This window comes from Phyllostomus hastatus, unplaced genomic scaffold (genome assembly GCF_019186645.2).
Source record: "Phyllostomus hastatus isolate PE091 unplaced genomic scaffold, TTU_PhHast_1.1 phas_contig_551, whole genome shotgun sequence".
In the NCBI taxonomy this organism is placed as follows: domain Eukaryota; kingdom Metazoa; phylum Chordata; class Mammalia; order Chiroptera; family Phyllostomidae; genus Phyllostomus; species Phyllostomus hastatus.
The window spans coordinates 234,452-251,609 of NW_025333909.1; the positions used below are offsets into that span (position 1 = coordinate 234,452).

The 17,158-nt window shown below is 40.4% G+C and overlaps 1 protein-coding gene across 8 annotated transcripts in view; it reads right to left on the reverse strand.

Moving 5' to 3' along the window:
• Window positions 1-17,158, reverse strand: part of TAF1 (TATA-box binding protein associated factor 1) — a 70,429-nt gene that overhangs the window by 24,987 nt on the left and 28,284 nt on the right. For all 8 annotated transcript variants that reach the window (XM_045847367.1, XM_045847365.1, XM_045847369.1 and 5 more), the window contains exons 26-32: window positions 16,976-17,084; window positions 16,648-16,746; window positions 16,171-16,348; window positions 9,557-9,624; window positions 8,328-8,450; window positions 7,271-7,363; window positions 7,104-7,188 (exon numbers count right to left, since the gene is read on the reverse strand). In XM_045847367.1, coding sequence (XP_045703323.1) covers window positions 7,104-7,188; window positions 7,271-7,363; window positions 8,328-8,450; window positions 9,557-9,624; window positions 16,171-16,348; window positions 16,648-16,746; window positions 16,976-17,084 — 755 coding nt within the window. The remainder of the gene's footprint in view (window positions 1-7,103; window positions 7,189-7,270; window positions 7,364-8,327; window positions 8,451-9,556; window positions 9,625-16,170; window positions 16,349-16,647; window positions 16,747-16,975; window positions 17,085-17,158) is intronic.

The following is a 17,158-nucleotide window of genomic DNA, read 5'->3' on the forward strand; positions in this document are numbered from 1 at the left end:
AATACTCTCTGGTGATAAAAACACAAATTAAACAGATAAATAAAAAATAGAAAGCACTGAAATAGGCTAAAAATATATATATAAGGATTTAGTATATAATAAAGGTAATATTTCAAGTAGTAGAAAAAGATAGAACTTCCGGCCAAGATGGACATAGGTAGACACACTGTACCTCCTCACACAACCAAGAAATTAAAACAGACACATTCATCCAGACCGTTAGGAGGGGCGGAATCGGGCAGCCAGACGTGGGTTGGGGCACAAAGAGCAGAGAGGGTTGGGACCAGGCACATAAGGCATACAGGGCGTGCAAGACTGCAGCAGGTGGACCCTGAGTGCGCAGGTGGCAGCTGGCAGACCCTGACTGAGGGGTGGCAACTGGCAGACCCAGCGAGGTGGCAACTGTGAAGCAGGGCACTGCGTGCAACCCAGGATCCCAGCACTGGGAAATAGAGCCTTGGGGCGCTGACTGGAAATACCCGTGGGGGTTGAGGTGCAGGGAGAGACTCCCAGAACCTAGGACAGGTCTCTGGAAAGCCCCACGGCATGCACAAGCCCACCCACATGGGAATTGGCACCAGAGGGGCCCAGTTTGCTCGGGGAAAGCGGCGGAAGGGACTGAGGTCCGATAGAGAGCTGAGCAGGTGCCATTGTTCCCCCTTGGACCCCGCCCTGATGGACGTCACAACCCAGTGACAGGGGTGCCCCGTCGTGGTGAACACCTAAGGCTCTGCCCCTCATACGTAACAGGCGCAACCAGGCCAAAGAAAAATAAAAAGGTGGCTCAAACAAAATTGAAAGCCCCACAACCAATACTTTTAAGCGACTGAGAGACAGCCTATCAGATGCACAGTTCAAAGCACTGGTGATCAGGATGCTCACAGAATTGGTTGATTTGGGTCGCTAATTAGATGAAAAAATGAAGGCTACAATAAGTGAAATGAAAAAAAATGCACAGGGAACCAATAGCGATGGAATGAAAGCTGGGTCTCATATCAACTGAGTGGACCAGAAGGAAGAAAAAAGCATACAATCAGAAAAGAATGAAGATATAAGAATTCAAAAAAATGAGGAGAGGCTTAGGAACCTCCAGGACATCTTTAAACGACCCAACATCCGAATTATAGGGGTACCAGAAGGAGAAGAGGAAGAGCAACAAGTGGAAAACTTATTTGAACAAATAATAAAGGAGAACTCCCCCATTCTGGCAAAGGAAATAGACTTCCAGGAAGTCCAGGAAGCTCAGAGAGTCCCAAAGAAGTTGGACCCAAGGGAAGAACACACCAAGGCACATCATCATTACATTACCCAAGGTAAAAATGAAGGAGAGAATCCTAGAAGCAGCAAGAGATAAGGAAACAGTAACCTACAAAGGAGTTCCCATCAGACTGCCAGCTGATTTCTCAAAAGAGACCTTACAGGCAAGAAAAGGCTGGAAAGAAGTATTCCAAGTCATGAAGGGCAAGGACCTACATCCAAGGTTGCTCTGTCCAGCAAAGCTTTCATTTAGCATGGAAGGGCAGATAAAGTGCTTCTCAGATAAGGTCAAGTTAAAGGAGTTCATCATTGCCAAGCCCTTATTTTATGAAATGTTAAAGGGACTTATCTAAGGAAAAGAAGATAAAAAAACATGTATAGTAAAATGACAGCAAACTCAGTTATTAACAACCACACCTAAAACAAAACCAAAAGAAACTAAGCAAACAACTAGAACAGGAACAGAACCACAGATATTGAGATCCCATGGAGGGTTAGCAACAGGGGAGTGGGAGGAGGAGAGAGGGGGAAAAGGTACAGAGAATAAGTGGCATAGATGGTAGGTAGAGAATAGACGGGGGAGAGTAAGAATAGTATGGGAAATGTAGAAGCTAAAGAACTTATGACACATGGACATGAACTAAAGGGGGGAATGTGGGTGGGAGAGGGTTGCAGGGTGGAGGGGAGTGAAGGGGGGTAATGGGACAACTGTACTAGCATAATCTATAAAATATATTTTAAAAAAGAAAATTAAAAAAAGAAAAAGAAAAAGATAGACTATTCCACAATTAGAACTTGGACATTTCAGCTAATCATTTGGAAGAAAAAAATAAGTTAGATATTTACCTATTATGTTATTTTCTATTGTTAAAAACTGATCAGCATGCTAGTATTTAAAATATTACATGTACTGGAAGAAAATATAGTTGGGTTACCTTGGGGGTAGGAAAGGTCTTTTAAACAATTATACCAAAAACAGAAACCATAAAGGAAAAGACTGAAAAATATTTAAAAAGGGTGTGGGGAAAAGGAGGCTTACAGTTGTGAGTATGCAAAACAGGCTCACTCTTGTATTTTTATTAATTATTGTATTATTTTCCATTAGAACTGTAAACCTACTTTTGCCCTATCTGTACATAAAAATGAAGTTTCTCTGTGTCAGAAAACACAATATACAAAACTGAAAGACCTTCTGGGCCTGATGAAGTAACTGCTATTGGACTAGTCTTCCCAGGGCAACCAGAAAACTAGAAAAAAAAAAACACATGAAACAACTATTTTCAAACACTGACCAATGGGAATGGAAATAAAGAAGTGAGCCCTACAACTGTCCATGGTTTCCCACGAAACCCAAGCAAGGCACAGCAGTCTCGCTAAGCTACAGAGACAGTGTCTCCGAGTCTGAGGAAGCTAAGCAGCTGGAAACTGCAGGGCAGGACTGGAGAGGAGGGAGCTCCCTGGGAAAGGAACTTAAGATCTGCAGAGAGGCTCCCTTGAGCCTTCGGCTGAATACTAAGCTGCACATGTATAGGACAAAACTCCACAAAGGGACCTGTAAATAGAACAGCTATCAGAGCTAACTAATGCAGGGTTGGGACTTAAACAAAAGTGGAAAAAACCATTCTCCCCAATTTTTTTTTTTGGTAAATTTATTTTATATCTAATTTAGACTGAAGGGTCCCACTGAGCATTCCAGAACTTCAAGCTCTGTTTTTGACACATGATCTACCTATCCTAGATCCACACTGAAGATGGCTTCTTACTATTGATTTTTGGGTTTGAAGAGCATGTGCAGAGGAACTTCCTAGGCAATTCTTTGGGGAAAAAGATCTCATCATGAATAGCTTGGCACCACCTAGTGGTACAGACTGTGCAGTTCATTTCAAATTTAATCAAACATTTAGGTAGTAATGCCTCCCTCTGCCTGCTTAAGACCTTATGGCTTTGTTAAGACTGGCAAACGTTTGGGTTGTGTTTTTCAGGGGGGATGTCTTTACCTGCATGACCCTCCTTTCACGGACATGGAATGTTGTATGCCTTTTGAGACCACTGCAAGTAGCTCCAATCCCAAGTTTTGAGTTTCCCTGATTAATCTTCTCTTCAAATGTTATCTGAACGTAAACAGAGGCTCTGAGATTGACTCAGCACCTATGTGGCAGCTGGCAGGCACAAGGGCTCGAACTTTACTATAGTGTGCAGTCCCATCACCACCACTTAAGTACGAGACCGAGTCCTCTGGCGTGTACCGCAGACTTGCAGGTGCCGTTTCGTATGCGGTGTTCTTATCTTCCACTTGTTGCCTAATGACTCTAGTTTTGGTGCTAGGCATTCTGGCTATATACAATATACCTCATGGACTACATATGTGATAATAAAGGATAAGTCAACGAAGGTATATAAAAGGCTATGGAAATACACTTACATGCAGTGTTATATGTGAAGGACTTGAAGGGAAAGAGTCAAAGTAATATTAACTGGAGATACCATTCTACTAACTTTGGTCAGTAAAAACATTTTAAATTAAAAAATTTTTAAATAGGAAATAGACTCAACATGAACTTTGTTACTATTAATTAAAAACAAGAGGCAGGTTCGTATTTGGCCAAATCAAACAAGCTTGAAGCAAAAGTATTAGTTTGTGTATAATACCTAATAGTAGAAAACGTCTCATATACACCTTCAACTCCACGATGGATGTCCTTTTAGTACAAAAGATGTCCCATTTCATATCATATGACACCACCTAACACCTACAGACCTAATCAGAAGTTCCTTACACTGCCATCCACTGGTTAAGGAAGGGTGATGTCAGCCTTATAGGCTCCCCACTGCCGCTACCGAATCATTATGTACTTGCCCTTGGGGAAATGAAACCCCTATTTTGAGGCATGTTTCCTACTCTGCCAGAGGTTGCTAACCTGCTGTCTTGGAGCCGGATGTGGCATGCAGATAGCTGTTTATATTTGGCCCCCAGAATTAAAATAATTTTAAACTATTTGCAAATATATGAAAATTGGGATGTCAAAATGCCACACCAAAAAAATCCAAAAAATTAAAAATAAATCCACATATATATATATACACACACACATACACGCGTGCACGCGCGCACACACACACACACACATACATACATATATATAATCCTCACCTAAGGATATGTTTATTGATTTTTAGAGAAAGAGGAAGGGAGAGAGAAACCCCGACGGGAGAGAGAAACATCAATCAGTTGCCTCCTATTTGCACCATGACCAGGGACTGAACCGGCAACCTAGGTATGGGCCCCGCAACATTTTGATGTACAGGATGACATTCCAACCAACTGAGTCACCTGGCCAGGAATGAATGAAAAAATATATATATATATATATATATATATATTCACACATATATATATAAAACTTTTTAAAAAAGTATAACTGAGATGAAATAAACAGCTCTGTGTTCAGTTTTTCTCACTTAACATTGCAAGATTTTGCCATTAGATTTTTTTTAAGAGAAAGACCTTTCAATCTTTACATAATAATCCATCACACAGATGGCACAATAACTAAACATTCCCTTTACATTAACCATTCAGGCTATTTTTCATTAACGTAAGTAACATTGTCATAAACATCTTTGCTGGCATCTCTGATTAGGATAGATTATGATCCTATTAACATATGCTAAGCACTCACATGCATCATTTTATTTAATCCTCACTGGATTAAATAAAGAGCACATATATATAATCCTCACCTAAGGATATGTTTATTGACTTTTAGAGAGAGAGGAAGGGAGAGAGAAACCCCGGCGGGAGAGAGAAACATCAATCAGTTGCCTGAGGAGGCAACTGCTCTGAGGAGGGTTCTATTAATTATTCCCATCTGTAAGATGGGAAAGCAAAGGCTGTTACTTATCCAAAACCACACTGCTATTAAGCGGCGGCGCCAATATCCAAATTCAAGCCTACTGAATTATAAAGTCTGTTTGCTTAACTATTTTTAAGTCTTTCTCAATGCTGCCAAAGGGCTTTCCAGAAATGTCTTACAATTTTGTACTGCCAACAGCAATAAGCCTCCCTAGCACTGAATATGTCCATTAAATACATGAGCTCATCTAATGGGTGAAAAAAATTGCACCTCTTTGTTTCAGTGTGCATTTGATTACTAAGTACAACTGAATTTTTACTCGTATTCATTAGCTATTTAATTTTGGTCTTCTGTGATTTGTCCATCTGCCCCCTGTTCAATTTTCAATTAGCATCTTCTGGATTTTTCTTATTGCTTTACACATAAGCTCCTCATATCTTAAGCCAGCCATCACCAGGCCAAGCAGCCTTTCTTAACACTCCTGCTTGTACATCATCTGTCACAATCATTACTGGACATCAGTGAGCCTACCGACACTTCTATTTTACCAGAATTCTGGCTGATTAGCTCTAGGTGTTTTCAGGAGATAATAATGCATAGGAAACTGACCCAACAAAGGATACTTCCATCCTCTATTTCTGATGATCAATAAGAAAAGCACAAAAAGTACATTCTTTTAACCAAACCCAGATGAACAAAAATGGAAGGCTCATTTCCCACCACTTCCCTTAGTGAACTACATAGGTTCTACTCAAGTATAGTTCCCCAAATTTGCCCTGTTCCTTCATTCCTCTGTGATACGGAACATTCTGTTCTCTCTGCTAAGAATACTCATTTCCTCATCTGTCTTTCTGGTTGTCCAGAAATCCCCTCCTCAATCTCCTCCCTCCAATTCTCTGTCCCCCCTCTCTGGCAAACTTACAGCCATACTACTTGGGCTGCTGATTATTGCTGAAGAAAAGCCCTAGAATCATGTGCACTTTCAATTGAGACCTCAGTATGCTGGTCGCTTCTCTCACACGCCCTTAGCTCCCTCTTCTATTTTGCTTAATGAGTTATATGGGATGTCATTTCGCTGCTTAATTCCCTCAATGTCCTCCCACTTAGGATAAAGTAAAAACCCTGAAGTTTGGCATATGGCACACAGGCCCTCTATGATTTGACTCCTATGTATCTCTCCACATACAACCAGTCATTCACCAACACGTACACTTAACTGCAACCCCAACAACTTATTTCACAAGCCTATAATGTAACTTCAATCCTCTGTGCCTTTACATAGTACTGTTCTCTCTGCCTAGCAAAATCCATTGATCCTTTAGAACTCAGCTTAAGAAAAACTCTTTCCTAGAAAGCTGCTTCTAATCCCACTCTGATTTAGACACCCTGTTTCTGGGTTTCTTTGGCACTCTGCATGCATCTAGCAATAATATTTATGTTCCATAATTTTTCTTTTGTTTCCCTAACTGAACTATAACCAAGTGGGGGCAGAAACCATATCTAGTTTGATTTTGTATTTGCAGCATCAGTGCCAGCACATATTAGGTGCTCAATCAGTTATTCAATCAGTTCATATGCTGAGCAAAAACTCCATGCTCTAAGGAAGCTCACCATGGTCTATAAGTCACACATTTCTCTAAGCTCCATCTAAGGGCCTAGAACATGGGTGAGTTTGCATATCTCATGGAAAGCAGTGATAACTCAAAGTCCAAAGTAATATCCATTTGATTTTTATTCTCATCTCATTTTTCTGTACTTTCCAAAGTTAAAAAAATGCGCATTGCTTTTTCATCATTAAAAGTTACTAATAAACTTTATAGAACACATACACTAAAATATGTGCCTGCTTTTAAAAAGGCAGAGTGAGACATCTGACTGATTCTGCTGACTGCCACTGCTCACGGCTTCCTTATGCACTTAAATTTTAATAATGCTAACTAATGTCAGATGGAAAGATTAATGGAAAGAGAAAAAACAAGAAGATATACCCACCATTGTACTTAACGCTGTTGGCCAAGATAAGGTTGACGTCATCCAGAAAGCTCTCTCGACTCTGATACTTGTGCTTGGAGATATTCTGGGATTAAAAGAATTAGGTACTCAGATACACATAAAAAGTTACTTGATTCCAAAAAGACATCTTAGATCAAATCACTCACCTTACGTATAGTCTCTAAATCCATTGGATTGACAATCACTTTGTAATAATCTGGAACAAACTTCTTATTCACTGGGTGATGAAATGGCCAAGACTAATAAAAAGAAAGCATGAGAAATTAAATAAAAACCATTCTTCATACTGGAGATTCTCAAACTTCATTGGGTCACAGATATTCCTAAGACTCCGACAGAACTATAGACCCTTTTCCCACGAAGACACACAATCACACAAAACTATGCAATTTAAGGGGTTCATGTATCCCTTTAAGGGTTCCTATACCCTGATAGAGTAAGAATCCCTCCTCCATACTCATAATTAAAACTTCTTATTCCTTAGTCCCATCCAGAAGCTTTATAGCATTACACATACAGAACATATGCCTACAACACAAAAAGAAATTTAGTTCCGAATTCCTAGGTAGGATCCTTGGAACAAAAATGGTACAAAGGCCCTGGCTGGCGTAGCTCAGTGGATTGAGCACGGGCTGCGAACCAAAGTGTTACAGGTTCGATTCCCAGTCAGGGCACATGCCTGGGTTGCAGGCCATGACCCCCAGCAACTACATATTGATGTTTCTCTCTCTCTCTCTTTCTCCCTCCCTTCCTTCTCTAAAAATAAATAAAAATTTTTTTAAAAAATGGTACAAAGAATCAACATAGCAGCCCTGTTACAAAGTTGCAAAAGATAAAAAAATGAAACAAAAGACAACAAACACTGGTTAATTATCAAACTGTCATTTTTCAAAAAGCAACTCTAAACCCAAAGCTTCCCAGTAGCTGGCATACTAATTTCTCTCCTGGGCTATTCAGGAGCATTCAAAGATTGAATGTAAACAGTTAAGAAGAAACAATCTCTCTATATCCAGATTCCCGGTCTCTTTGATTTCAATGATAATGCGCACATAGAGCAAAAAAATCAGTTTTTAAATTTGTATGCCAGTTTGAATTGGCAAACACCACCTTGCAGGATCCCTGACACACACAAACATGCACACCCTAATGCTCTTCCGTGCCCCCTGCACTATCTTCACAATACTTAGCACAGAAACCACTTACATCTGGAACTGCCATCATTTTCTGTGTGACAATGTTGTCCAGGATGAAAGAAAATGCTACTTGGTCATCATCATCCAACAAAGGATTGATAGCTTTCTCTAAACGAGCCAATTTGTCTTCTTTCTGATGTGAAACAAAGCAAAAGACAGGTAGTGATTTCCCTGAGGTGTAATCATCACCCAAAATTAAGGATGATTTTAAGGTTTAGTTGTCTATTGCCCTTGCCTCAAAAAGTCTAACTATGAATTGTCGAGTATTCAGTTTCAAGCAGAAAGTCCAGATAAATGATATTCCAGTAAAAGGACCAAAAATGATGTGCCAACCACTCCTTTAGGTATTTTACGTTCTGTTCTTACAGACCACCAAAAAATATACATTCCTGGGCATCAAAACCTTAGGTTCCATAACAAAAACACCTTAACCAAGCTAGGTTTTAATAGCACGCCGTTTTTGCTATAAAACTATTGCTGAAAACCCTGAAAACATTACTGCTGATTAGTTGACTTTTGTGTAAGGGAATCTAACCCAATAAATTCATTTCAGAGTATATTAGGAAAAAGTTTATGTACCGGCTGGTCCACATACTCATCAGCACTTAGTATTGTCAACTTTTTAAGTCTTTTTAAATTTTTGCCTTTCTGGTAGGTATGTAGTGGTATCTAATCATGGTTTCAATTTGCACTTCCCCAGTGATCAATCAAGTAGAGAATTTTTTCATGTTTATTGGTTTAGGTTATTTGATTATCTTCTTTTATGAAGCGTTTACCTCAATACTAACATCATTATCATTATCGTCATTGCATTTCTGTAAGCTTGCTTGTAAGTACCATATTTGTATTTTGGGTAAGAAGATCGAACATAGATCAATAATCTTTCAAAAATTAAAATTCCTCCCTGCCAAATCAGTCTCTCGGCTCCAATGACTTCCAGGAAAACCACTTTCCTTGGCTCTTTCTAAAGAAGTGTGTGGGCTCAAGATTTTAATCCTAGCTCTACTATTTATTAGTCATGATGCCCAGGACAAGTCCTTTTCTTCTAAGGGCCTCCGTTTTTCCATCTACAAAAGGACTGGACTATATAATTTCTTGGGTCCTTTCCAGAGTCCAACACGCTAAAAATCTGCTACTCCCACATTTCTGCACTCTTCCTTCTGTTACACCCCCTACTTCCTCAACCCTGCTACCCACCACCTTCTAAGTCACTGCCTTCCTGTCATTTTAAAGTCTTACCTCTTTGAGTTTTTCATCGCAGAGATCCAGCATGGACTGAGAGATCTGGGTCAGTGAGTGTTTTGGCCCTAAATCATAGAGAAACAAGAAGAGATGGAACCGTTAAAAACAGGAGGCAAGAGTTGCCAACACTTCTCCAGATTTTTAACACATTTACTTAAGCACTGAGTATGTGCCAGGCACCAGCCTAGCCTCTGGGTTACACAGATATACCAGTCTTATCTCCATTTTGAGTGCCTAACAAGTAGTAAATACACACAAATGAATAAATTCATTTGAACTCTTCCGTATTTGTGTATATCCACACATAGTAGTACTACAGTTGATACTGCTGCCTTTAATACCTTGAAAATGATACTATGGCCCTGGCTGGTGTAGCTCAGTGGATTGAGCATGGGCTGTGAACCAAAGTGTCGCAGGTTCGATTCCCAGCCAGGGTACATGCCTGGGTTGCAGGCCATAACCCCCAGCAACTGCACATTGATGTTTCTCTCTCTCTCTCTCTATCTCCCTCCCTTCCCTCTCTAAAAATAAATAAAATCTGAAAAAGAAAACTGTCTTTAATTAAAAAAAAAGAAAAAGAAAATGATACTATGGATGGGGAATGACAATTTGTTTAAGGATGGATGAGGAAATCAATACATGATTTAAAAAATCTTTCCATACTTAGTATACAGAATTTGTGACGGCAATTTTTGTTTGCAGAACTCATAGTGTATAATGTTCTCCCAACAAATAGCTAATCAAAAGCCTTTCTCACAAAAGAATCTCCATCCCATCTCAGACTTTAATTTCCCTGAAATCCGTTATAAGAGTTTCAGAAAATCCTTGAACCGATTTCCTATACACTCCCTGCTTATGATTGCCCTAATTTAAGCTCACCAGGATACTTAACACATTTTTATCTAGACAGTAATTCCAACTACTTTCTTAAAGAACTTCTTTGCTTATCTTTGTCTATTCTTCCGTGGAAGTGCTCCCCAGAGCCTAAACCTCAGCTCTGTTTTCAATCCCTAATTAATTTAGCATTCAATTGTTTATTCATTCAACAAATGTTTGACGACATGTCCAATAATGAGGAAATAACACACAGTTCCTACCTTAGACAGTTCTTGATTTAGTCAAAGAGAATGACAAGGAAAAAAAAAAAACCCACTGTAAGACAGATTTTAAGTGCTTAAAGTTTCCATGGATGAGATAATAAAATGTCTGTTAAGCACAGAGTAAACAATAAACAAGATCAGCCCCATGCTAGCAGTTGTTGAACTGGGTGAATAGGTCCACTGAGATTTATTACTGTCCTCTCCACTTCTGTATATGCCTAACAATTTCCATAAGAAAGTTTTTAAAAACCGAGTATAAGTGTGATTAGAGTGATATACTGGTTGCTATAAAATATGGAGGGCTGCATATCAAGTACACTGCAAGCTGTTTTACAACAGCTAAACCTGTGCACTGAGGAGGAGTAAGTAGGGAAGGCTTGCTGTGACTGACATTTGAGCAGTGTCAGCAATGAAGAGAAGTCCATCAGGTAGGAAATCATGTAGAAAAATATTCCAGAGAGAGGAAAAAGTGCGCAAAGACACAGAGGTAAGCAACATTCTTAGAAATATAATGTGGCACATTTTACAACAGGCATCAGAAGTAGTTTGATACAACCGGAATGGAGGTATGGGTGGAGGAAAAACAGCAAACATGACTTGGAAAGGCTGGAGGTCACATATTACAAAGGTCTCACGGGTGATAGAAAGTCACTGAAGATTTAAGCTGGAGGATATTTTTTCAAATCTGTGTTTCAGAAAAAAATACCCTGTCAACAGGTGAAGAATTAAGGTAACAGCGCAGGAAAAGTTTAGAAGCTGTTACGAGAGGTCGAAAAAGAGATTAGAAGGGCTTCAACTAAGATAGTAGCAATGAAACCTGAAAGGCAGGGATATGTTCCAGCAAAACTTAGAAGGTACAACTTATGGGACTTAGTGATCTATGAGGGTGAAATAGAGGGGATGGAACCAAAGATGACTTAACATTTCTAGGTTGTACAACTAGATGAATGGTAATATTATCAAGCTAAATAAGGCAACCAGATAGCTTCCAGTAGGGCACTGAGAGATGGATATGTTTCGCAGGCAATTGGAAACATGAGTATGGAGTTAAGAGAGATATGGCATGGAGATAGTGATATCAGTGGATATATGGTAGCTTCTTTTTTTTAATTTTTTAAAAATATTTCATTTATTTATTTTTAGAGAGGGAAGGGAGGGAGAAAGAGAGAGAGAGAGAAACATCAATGTGTGGTTGCTGGGGGCTGTGGCCTGCAACCCAGGCATGTACCCTGACTGGGAACCGAACCTGAGATGCTTTAGTTCACAGCCTGCACTCAATCCACTGAGCTACGCTGGTAGCTTCTTAAGTCATGAGAATGAAGAGGATAGGAAGGAATTAGATAAAGTACTCCTGCAATAAGGGAGAAAAAGAGTATCAAAGAAGGGCCCTGGCTGGTATGGTTCAGTGGATTGAGCGACGACGGCCTGCAAACCAAAGGGTCATTGGTTTGATTCCCAGTCAGGGCACATGTCTGTGTTGTGGGCCAGGTCCCCACTAGGGGGTGCGTGAGAGGCAACCACACATTGATGTTTCTCTCCCTCTCTATCTCCCTCCCTTCCTCTCTCTAAAAATAAAATAAAAATTTTTTTTTAAAAAGAGTTTGATCAAAGAAAGAAAAAGTACTCAGTAGTGCCAAATAAAACAAAGTTCAAGAAGGAAATTTCCAAGCACATGCAGAGACGTATAACAACAAAGACAAACACTGTATGATCTCACTTATATTTGTGGAACCTAAAAAAAAACAACTCCAACTCGTGAAAAAAGAAATCAGATTTGTGGTTACCAGAGGTGGAGGGTGGGGGGAGGGAGAATTGGAGGAAGGTAGTCAAAAGGTACAAACTTCCATTTACAAGACAAATAAGCACTGGGAATGTAATGTAAAACATGGTAACTACAGTTAACACTGCTGTATGATATGCATGTAAGGCTGTCAAAAAGTCATAACTTTAAATTTCTAATTTTCTACTAAGCCCTGGCTGGCGTAGCTCAGTGGATGGAGCGCGGGCTGGGAACCAAAGTGTCCCAGGTTCGATTCCCAGCCAGGGTACATTGCTGGGTTGCAGGCCATAACCCCCAGCAACCGCACATTGATATCTCTCTCTCTCTCTCTCTCTCTCTCTCTCTCTCTCTCTCTCTCTCTCTCTCCCCCTCCCTTCCCTCTCTAAAAATAAATAAATAAAATCTTAAAAAAAAAGAACACCTTGTTCTACTTAGCATTTAAAAAAAAAAAAATTTCTAATTTTCTACTAACAGCTCTACCTAAAGGAACCACAGATATCTCCAACTCTGTATTTTCAAAATCCACTCTTTCCTTCTCATTTCCCTTCCAATCTGGTTTTCAAGTATTTATCCTTGCAACTTGAATGACAGTTGGGCCTAACCAATTTATTCTTTGCTTGTATGTACCTGGCACTCTGCTAGGACATGGAAATACAAAGACGAGTAAGACAGTCTCTAGTAAGTCACAAAGTGGTCGGGCAATCAGACATATAAATGCTTATATATAGCAATAAAAGCTGTATCAGTTGATTTAATTTAATTGTGCTAGAGGTGCGCAGAATATCAAAAATGTTTATTTTGGGCAATCTGAATAAGTCTTCATGAAGAGATAATACGAATTGGTCTGGAAATATGAATGGAAATTAGCCACTGACAGGGAAGAAAGAGCACTCCAGGTAGAGGGCAAAGACTATGCAAATGTATGAAAAAATAGCACAGGATGTTTAGTGAGATGTACTGTTGAGTATAGCAGGAGTCTACAGTCGGAAAAGGAGCCAGTCATTGGAGATGACACTAGAATAAATGGGTCAGGCCTGCTTGTGAAAGGTCTTACAATCTAGGTACTACTATTGCCCCAAGTTTACAGATGAGAAAACTGAGGAGGCTATGAGCGGTTAAATAATTTGTCTAAAGTAACACAAGTAGTAAGAAGAAGAGCCACGACTCATAGTGTATCTGTACTCTTAATACCTACATTTATGGATGAATCTGTGCTCAAGGCTACAATGGAAACCACAAAACTTTATCCTTTAGATGCAGAAGCTGTATTGGTCTCCTCCCCCTTTAAAAAACTCAGAAAGATTTCTTCCTCCTTGCTTTTCCAGCTTCTAAGCAAAGTGGACATATGACATCCCCTATAATAGGTTTGCAGACCAAATCAAAGATTCACACACAGCAAATTTGGTCACAAGCACATACTCTGCACAGGTTCCATACACATTGAATGTTTCTCCTTTCTTTTCACCTAGGTCCACTTGTTCCTGCCAATTACTCCCCCATGCAACCATTTCATTCCTACTGATACAATCCAAAATCTCCAGAGGATACATTAAAAAGTGTTAACAAAAAGAAGCAATACATACTTCCAGCCAAGATGAAGGCATAGGTGGACACACTGTACCTCCACGCACAACCAAGATTGAAACAACAATTTAGAGGCAGAATAACGCCCAGAACTGACAGAAAACGGATCTGAATGGAAGTCAGACAGCCAAGAAGTTGAATTAGACCTGTGCGTCCAGACTGGTAGGAGGGGCGGAGACGAGCAGCCAGGCATGGGTAGCAGTGTGAAGAGCAGAGTTGGGCACATAAGGCATCCGGGGCACGCAAGATCGCAGCGGGTGGACCCTGAGTACTCAAGCAGCAGCTGGAAGACCCAGTGAGGCAGTGATTGTGGAGCAGGGCAGAGCGCACAACCCAGGATCTCAGGAAAGGGACTGAGGTCCCACAGAGAATGGAGCTACCACCATTGTTCCCTCCCGCCCCCACCCCCACATACAACGTCACAATCTAGCCACTGGGGTGCCCAGCCCTGGTGAACACCTAAGGCTCCACCCCTCACTGTAACAGGAGCAACCAGACCAAAAAAAAAGAGAGAGAGAGAGATGGCTCAAACAGAAGAACAAATCAATGCCCCAGAACTCATCCTTTTAAGCGACCAAGAGATAGCCAACCTATCAGATGCACAGTTCAAAACACTGGTGATCAGGAAGCTCACAGAATTGGTTGATTTTGGTCACAAATGCAGGTTACGATAAAAGAAATGAAGGAAAATGCACAGGGAACCAATAGTGATGGGAAGGAAACTGGGACTCAAAACAATAGAGTGGACCAGAAGGAAGAAAGAAACAACCAAACAGGAAAGGATGGAAAAATAAGAATTCAAAAAAAATGAGGAGAAGCTTAGGAACCTCCAGGACATCTTTAAAAGTTCCAACATCCAAATTATAGGGGTACCAGAAGGGGAAGAGGAAAAGCAACAGATTGAACAGGTATTTGAACAAATAATAAAGGAGAACTTCCCCATTCTGGCAAAGGAAATAGACTTCCAGGAAGTCCAGGAAGCTCAGAGAGTCCCAAAGAAGTTGGACCCAAGAAGAAACACACCAAGGCACATCATAATACATTACCCAAGGTAAAAATGAAGGAGAGAATCCTAGAAGCAGCAAGAGATAAGGGGACAGTCACCTACAAAGAAGTGCCCATCAGACTGTCAGCTGATTTCTCAAAAGACACTTTACAGACAAGAAGGGGCTGGAAAGAAGTATTCCAAGTCATGAAAGACAAGGAGCTATACCCCAGATTGCTCTGTTCAGCAAAGCTGTCATTTAGAATGGAAGGGCAGATAAAGTGCTTCTCAGATAAGGTCAAGTTAAAACAGTTCGTCATCGCCAAGCCCTTATTTTATGAAATGTTAAAGGGACTTATCTAAGATAAAAAAAAAACTATGTATAGTAAAAGGACAGCAAACTCACAATTATTAACAACCACACCTAAAGCAAAACCAAAAGAAACTAAGCAAACAACTAGAACAGGAACAGAACCACAGAAATGGAGATCACATGGAGGGTTAGCAACAGGGGAGTGGGAGGAGGAGAGAGGGGGAAAAGGTACAGAGAATAAGTAGCATAGATTGTAGGTAGAAAATAGATAGGGGGAGGGTAAGAATAGTATGACAAATGTAGAAGCTAAAGAACTCATAAGTATGACACGTGGACATGAACTAAAGGGGGGAAACGCGGGTGGGAGAGGGTGTGCAGGGTGGAGGGGAGTGAAGGGGGGAATGGGACAACTGTAATAGCATAATCAATAAAATATATTTAATAAAAAGAAAAAAAAAGAAGCAATACACAGCTGACCCCTGCACAACATGAAGGTTAGGAACAATGACTGCCCACACAGTTGAAGATCCATGTATAACTTAAGTTGCCCTCCACGTATTCGGATTCCCACTGCCAGTTGACTCTCGAACAACACTGATTTGAACTGCAAGGGTCGACTGAAAAATCGCATATAAGTGCACTCACGCCACTCAAGCCCGTGTTGTTCAAGGGTCAACTGTGTATTAAATGACTAAAATGTATACTACCGGATTTCCATAACCCCAAAATTCACTTATACACTTTAAAACCTTTTGGTCAGTTCAATCCAGTCTGAATTTACTAGACCAGTAAGGGATAAACAAGCATCTGAAAGGTGACCTCTTCAGTCAAAGAACAGATGATTCTTACCATTGTAGGTTGTACTGTTTTTCACAATGAGTTCCAAATGCTCTCTGAACTCTTCCCGAGATGGGTAGAGGCGTTTACGCACATTTTCACGGAGTGTCTGTAAGTCCATTGGCCGAGTAATGATTTTGTAGTAGTCCTTTACGACCTTTCCGTTGACTGGAGTGTGGAAAGGGTATGTCTGTGCAAACAAAAGCCAGGACCATCCATAAGCAAAGAATACTGACCAGAGCCAATTCCTGAAGATTCTCTCTCATCTGACCTGTCTACCTGGCCACCAACTCTCAAAGGACTCTTTCTCATGGAACAAGTCTATTTCCTCTAATAAACTATCTTTTTAAAAAAAAACCCAAAACCACATCCCAAAGTATTAGGAGTTCCATGTACCTACAACTATACTCTACTGTGCTCTATCTGAAGCCACAGACAGAACACAGAGCCTTGCCATCGGTACTGTACATATGAATGCAACGAACTCACATTTGGAAGATCTCTCATGTCATTGATGATAGACTCTAAGATGGATGACAATGTCACCATGGGGTCTGTCCGGCGCCGGTGGATGGATTTATGAGGTCTCTGAGGAGAAACAAGGAATCAGTATGCTTCTTACAGATTTAAAAAATAAAACAACAATACTTTCTTCTAGCTAGACAAATACAGTTTAGAAGTCTTGTAATGAAGTCTACGTAATTTTCAGGGCAAGGACAAAAGGAGAATCTAAGGCTGGGTCAGAACCACGGCTTACAGGGCTAGGGGGAGCAATGAGAATCTCATTGGGTCAGAATGAAGCAATGCAAATACTCACATTCAAATAGTCACAGTGAACAGTGGTTCCAACTCGCCGTTTCTTCTTGGGAGGGAGTTGCTGTTTCGGGAACTTGAGGACCAGAGATTTTCTGCGAACCTCATCTGCGCTGCAATCAATAACACTGTCATAGCATGCAGTCCCTTATTTTTAGTCCCCAGAAGAAAAAGCAACTAGAGTGAA